The sequence below is a fragment of the Drosophila montana genome, unplaced genomic scaffold (assembly GCF_035044405.1).
Source record: "Drosophila montana isolate Dmon_TW-CO22-7 unplaced genomic scaffold, ASM3504440v1 contig_3217_1, whole genome shotgun sequence".
NCBI classification, from domain to species: Eukaryota; Metazoa; Arthropoda; class Insecta; order Diptera; family Drosophilidae; genus Drosophila; species Drosophila montana.
In genome coordinates this window covers 322,666-329,475 of record NW_026998097.1, presented here as the reverse complement: position 1 = coordinate 329,475, position 6,810 = coordinate 322,666, and the positions used below count along the sequence as shown (strand labels likewise).

Genomic DNA, 6,810 nt, shown 5'->3' with positions numbered 1-6,810 from the left:
GAAAACGAGCAAGAACGTTGCCTACGGCTGTAACCGACTGCGCAATACTCAGTTCTCCGTGTATTTGCCGATTTAATCAGCCAAAAAGAGTCTTCTTGCTTTTTGATTTGGTGAACTAATAGCTTGATCTTTATTTTGTCTGAGGTGCATATAGGCAAGAGTAGTATACTCCAAATTTCAAGTCTTAAGCATTTATCATACTGTTCAAAACCAATATACTCTTTTAATTTCGTAAGCTAAGATTGAAAAAAAAAAGAAATGCGAAAAAAAAGAACCTGTCTTTGATGCTACCCACATAGATACTGTCTATAATTGGACTAGAATCAATTGTTTTTTTTTAAATTACGTGTTCCTCGCCTTAAATGTATCTTGAAAATACAAGCAGGGAACATGTCCAAGCACAGCACGTAAAAAAGCTGCACTGGAAAGTGATTGGCTTAAAATCACCCTAACCTGGGTCGCATTCGAAATTCGAAAAAGGCGCACACTCTTTTAAGATAAAGGGTATCAAAGCAAATAGTTATACTAATCACAGTTTGTCAACATTCTATTGACAGTGAATATTTGTATACAAACAAATAACCATTCGATGTCATCAAATACTTTTTACGCATTCGTGAATAATTAAATTAAATATTTAAAAATAATTGACAAACTTGTTCCAGCAGCTCAGACAGTGCCTGCCAATCCGCAAATTGCCAAATGAGTTTTCTTAATTTTCTAGGTGGATCCGAATACTGGGCGCGATTCTAGGTTTGTGAATCTAGTGGACCGTTTGTCAATTTCACTCGCTCGGGGCATATTTGTATGCATTGGGCACGTCCACTCATCAAATTTATAATTTTGCAATAATAATATTGAACTCATTTATTTGCTGAGTGGAACTCGTTCTAAGCACTTTGTTGTGTACACTCAATGCTAATTTATGGCAATATACCCTTTCAGTTGTGATATTAATAGAGGTGCATTCATTTCATCTGAAACCCAAACGATTTAAATATATTTTAAGAAATGTAAAGCTCATTTCTCAGAGTAGAGATGGACATGGCAGATGGGGGTTTTTTTGTTAACAAATATATATTTGAATATATTTTGAAAGAAAAAGATTAACAAAATTATAATTTCAAGGAATCCCAAAGGTTTTTTCAGGATAACCTTAGAATTAATATAAATGACAGAACTCTTTTTAAAAAAAATCATACAAATTTGAACATTAATACTAGACGTCTTGGGTTATATTCATAAAAATTAAAGGGTATCCCATATGAGATCATAGTCTGAGTTAAATGATTCTAAAGACATTTATAGTATTTATTTACATTTAATCATTTCGCTTTCGGAAATCCAGGCACTCGAGTCTGGGTATTTAAACGCGGCCAGGCGAGTAAAAAGCATCACTTCAGTTTCGCATCCAGAGATTGACAAATCAAGCGATTTTTATATATCTAAGCGCTGTGATGAAAACTGTGCCCAGTTCATTAGTGTCAAGCATTGCGCATTTACAATTTATATAAAAGAAATACAAATATAAATATACTTTTTGCTCAGTTTGTGCCGCTTTATGAAGAAGTTGCACTGGGATTTGTTAAGTGTCAACAGGTGGCTGCGACTTGACTTAAATTCGCAAATGCCCCGAGAGTTTTGGCCAGTTAAATCAAAGAACTCAAAGCGTTATGTTGGACTCGCTACTGATTTGGCTGCTCCTTAGCACTGTGTTTATATATCTGGTGTACTCGTATCGGTACCAGGCGAGAATCAATCGACTGACCAGCAATTGGCCGGGCCCACCATCACTGCCGATTATCGGCCATCTGCACATCTTCGCTAGGATCATTGGCCCGCGACCATTTAAGCGCGTCACAGAGCTGATTAGCTGTCATCTGAAGGAGCATCGTGGCAAACTCTGGCTTGGCACTAAGCTCTACATGCTGGATTGCAATCCCAAGGATATTCAGGCGCTTTGCAGCGCACAGCAGCTGCTGCAGAAGACCTCAGACTACCGCGTCTTCGAGAATTGGCTGTGCGAGGGCGTCTTCACCTGCAGCGTCGACAAATGGATGCATCGTCGCAAGATGATCTCGCCCGCTTTTAACTACGCCATGATCAAGCAGTTCGTGAACATATATGAACGTCAGGCACGCATCTTGCTGTCTAGACTTGACACCTGGGCTGACACGAACCAGCCCGTTGATTTCTTTCAGCTCATCAGCTGCTTCACGCTGGACACCATTTGCGAGACTGCGCTGGGTACGACAGTGAACTCGCAGTCGGGTCAAAAGTCGGAATACTTCGATGCGGTCAGAGAGTGAGTAGGCTAATCCGTATGAATGCATTCCTGTCTGCAGCCTATCTGCTTCACAGCATTTTTCACGTATTCGACTGCCGGCTAAAGAATTTGCTGTACCGCAATTCACTTATTTATCGCTTTACCCCGCTGGCGGCACGCGAAAAGGAAATTCTCAAGATACTGCACGGCTTTACGGAGGGCATTATCGCGGAGCGTTTGGATCAGATTAACTCCGACCTGGCCAATCGCAATTGCGTGACGACCAAGAACGCCGAGTCCAATGAACGCAAAACCAGTCTCAGTCTTCTGGACACGTTGCTGCTGGCGCGAACACCAGACGGTCAGCCACTGCAGCTGAAGGATATACGCGAAGAGGTGGACACGATTATCTTTGGGGGTTTTGATCTGACGGCCACCTCGCTGAAGTTTTTCATGTACAACATGACGTTGCATGTGGCATATCAGCAGCTGTGCCGTGAGGAGATCTGGCGGGTCTGTGGCCGGAATACAGATACGGCCATAACCATGGAACAGTTGCGTGAGCTGGAATACTTGGAAATGTGCATCAAGGAGTCCTTGCGCCTGTATCCCTCAGCGCCAATAACCGCGCGGCGTGCCACCGCCAATTGTACAATCAGTAATAAAAGCCACCTGTTCCAGAGTAGAGTAACTTGGATTAAGTTCCCAATCTTTCCAGATGACTTCTTTATACCGAAGGGCTGCGATGTGATCATCTCCCCTATGTATATGGGCCGTTGCAAGGACTTCTTTCCCGAGCCGCTGGCATTCAAGCCACAGCGCTGGGCCCGCGATGCGGAGCCAAAGATAGAAGCGTCCACTTTCATACCCTTCATGATGGGCGGTCGCAGCTGTCTGGGCCAGCGCTATGCCATGGTCATGATGAAACTCGTGCTGGCCCACTTACTGAGAAACTTCATTTTCGAGCCTGTTGGCGAGCGACAGGAAAAGGCGCGACTTACGTTTGTCATAACATTGCATACCAAAAATCCCTACTACTGCAAAGTTCGCGCTATTAAGTAAACTATTGCAAAATAGGCTAATAAAGGTACGCTTTTTATATGGAGTACTCCCACACAGGTGGCAGCTACAGAACTGTTAGAGTAAATTGAACAGAAATGTTCAGGTACTCTGGAATGCCGAGCAGCTCTTGGAGCTCAGATCCGCTCATAGCGATTCAAGGATCACATCTCCGTTAGCCATTGAACCTTTTGTTAAGCCCTTATCAATTCGTTTCGCTTGGCCCCATTCAAATTTTTTTGTATTTCATATTTCGCGGCGCACAAATTACGCATTTACATTTCCGTTTTTAATGACGGCGGCGACGGAGTCGTATATAAAAAAGGAAAACGAAACAAATATTTCCTTTGGATTGGCAAATATTAAATACCCTTGCTAACAGACGACAAATATCAAACTAGTTAGTTTCTTAGTCTTAAACAGTTTCTGTTTTTTGATTCTTCCCATTTTGAAATAGTTGCTTTTGATCTACTTAACTAATCATGTTTGCATTAAAGATCCTAAGATCTTATCCATATTAACAACTACTCACAGAAAGAATGTTTTTTCTAATCACGAAAACGGTTTTTTTAACAGAGAAAATATTTGAAAATATAGGGTATTCATATACAAAATAGACTTCTTGTCGAGATTATTTTTTTATATATCATGGCATAGTTAAAATACCCTCTGCATGCTCTATACAAAACTCTGTACAATTCAGAAAATTTCTGATTTTTTATTCGAGAAACGCGCGTTCGTCTAGAAAATAATTTGTTTTTTTTTTTTGTTTGTTGTTGCCCCGATTTTTATTGTGCGCGCGCTGCGGAAAATCAACAAACATTTCCTGGCAATGCTGCGTGTAATAAATAAAAATACATAAAGCAGCCAGCCCGTCGCCCAGTTACAGCCACATATCCAACCGTCATATTCCGGTGCAAATTATGGCCGTTGCCTGCTTATTATTACGACACGACGCCGAGGATGCCGACGACGGCATCGCATATCCTAGCCGAGCGCATAAAATGCAATTTATTTAAATAAAAATCAAGTTTAATTTGCAGTGTCGTAAATTTGTGTTCGTCCGCATTGAATTTCACGCTTTTGTTAACAAGCGCATAAAAGTTTTCTCCTCTGCCAGCTGATAGCGCGTACCGTGTCCAGAGGAAGGGGCTGAAGTTCCTGACGAGGGGGTTAACCGAGGGCACTGAACTCGCTTCTTTTTTTTTTTTGTTTGTGTGGGTGTCAATTGATGCGTTGCTAAAAGAGCTCACAGCTCTAAGCTAAATTTCGCTCATATCAATGATATATATAAGATTGGAGGAAATTTAAACAGAGTATTTTACCCAATATCACAATTTTGCACTGTATTTGATAAGAATGATTCAGATTATTTATTTTATTATAATTCTCAAATTGATAGAACTATTTTAGTTAATTCTCAATGGTTAATATGATTATGAATTTAGTATAAATGAATGGACCTATGATCACATAGCACATATCTGTTCGTCTCACATAAGTTGGCAAACTTAAGGGTTAACCAATTTCCTTCACGTTTATGCCACATTTTATTGGCTTTCAATGTCACGGCTTCTATGCACAGCACAATGTAACTCGATGCCAATTCCTCAAGAAAATTGTAACACGTGATTCAATTTCGTTCATCAATTTTAATTGATTGCTTCAATTGGGTTTACCCGAATGTCAATTTTACTTTTAGATTTCCTGCTTGTTTTTTATTGTTTTCATGGCCACTTTATGTGCCGCTTGTTGTTGTTGTTGTTTGGCAATTCAATTCTCGATTTTTATGCGTTTTTAATGTGCAAATGCTGTTACTCCTTTTTATTTTGCCGGTGGCCTTATCCCGAGCCACCCCTTTGAGCCACAGCAGGAATGCGAGGGGCATTTGTAATTCGACTCCGAAATGTATGCTATGATTTTTATGTGTTTTTACAGCTAGTTTATGGTTTATTCTGGTTGTTCTTGCGCAAAGCAGGCGGCACTGATTCGCTTTTGGCATTAAGAAAAGTTTGCCATATGGGTTTGTGTCGGGCTATTAAACTCCATGAAATTGTAAAGCCTTAAAGCGTTTTGGAGCAGCTTTAAGCAATGGGCGCTAATTAGCATATGAGCCGGGACAATCGAACGCAGGCAGCGGCCACAACTTACACAAATCCTTATCACAAACACCCACAACAGCAACTCACCCATTACCAGCCAACTACCCAGCCAACTACCCAGGCGAGCTACCCAGCTTCGCAGTGCCCATTACCCATTAGCCATTAGCCATGGCACAATATTGACATAATCGACTTTAGGCTGACGCACAGCACACAATTTGACCACAAATGAGGCTTAGCCTTAAGGCAACGTCGGTGGCGATTACTTCAAAGAGACGCCAGCCATGATAACCCACCTGCCTATGAATGCAACCGCAGCAATGCGTCGCAGCTTGCAGTTGCGGCATGTGTGGCAGCCCTTTGGGACGCCCCCCACAAAACAATGACAAATGCCCAGTGACCCATGAGGAGCAGCGCCTAACCGCAAAGACAAACGCATTTTGGCTTGGTTGGCATGCAGAAGCGAGTAGTACAGTATATGGGGTATATGGCTGATGGCGTCTTATTAAAATGATGCAAATGTATAAAATGTGCCGAACACATTATTTCTGTAGGCAGCAGACCCTGGCCGCAGGCCTTTAAACTTAACGGCTCAAACAATAAACTTATGATGATGTACAGCTGCTGGACATAAAACTGTAGAAATGGAAAGCGCCGGCAACAATAATAAAACATTTGCCAGACGCCTGGGACAGGGCTCGATTTGATGTCATTTTAATGAGCAGGCCCGTGAAGATCTGACGATTTAGATAAATAAAAATATGACAGCTGCAAGAGCTGAACCCGAAGAACCCACCAAGTACTCATCATAATTAAAATGCCGACCTGCTGCAGGATAAGGCGCAATAAAACTGAAGGATTCATATGGATAATTAAGTTATGGCGGGTGCCAAAAAGGGGTTGGGAAGGGTTGCGGGCTAAGCAACAACGTCCATAAAATGTCCAAAGATCGTAAAATATGGAGCATGCTTTTAAGTTGAGCATTTTAATTTGCAACCCTGAGACAAGTATTGGGGGCTGGGCCATAAAAATGCAACTGGACCATAAACATTTATGCATAATTTGTATATATATTTTTGGGCCGTTTTTATGATTTTTTAATTTACAACTTAATTTATTAAAAAGAAAATTAAAAAGAGTTTCTTAGGATTATATTTCTTAAATTTCGTAATTTTGTAGCTTAAATTTAGGCAAAATGCATTCAGACTTACCTTTTCTGTTTTTCTGTCAACAATTCGGAAAATGAAATCTAAATGCAAAACAGCAATGGGCGGGCCTTTGGCAATGCAATTAAGCAGTCTGCAAGTAAAATGTAAGTGTAAGGGAAAAAATTAGCAAATATCTCGAAAGGGTTACGCCAAACGCGACGGCCAAATTACAAAC

The 6,810-nt window shown here is 41.0% G+C and overlaps 1 protein-coding gene across 1 annotated transcript; it reads left to right on the top strand.

Moving 5' to 3' along the window:
- Window positions 1-1,402: 1,402 nt before the first annotated feature.
- LOC135433362 (probable cytochrome P450 312a1) lies at window positions 1,403-3,371 on the top strand. The gene is made up of 3 exons (XM_064689379.1): window positions 1,403-2,305; window positions 2,362-2,924; window positions 2,985-3,371. The coding sequence occupies exons 1-3, from the start codon at window positions 1,674-1,676 to the stop codon at window positions 3,326-3,328; spliced, it is 1,539 nt and encodes a 512-aa protein (XP_064545449.1). The 5' UTR covers window positions 1,403-1,673; the 3' UTR covers window positions 3,329-3,371.
- The last annotated feature ends 3,439 nt before the right edge of the window (window positions 3,372-6,810 follow it).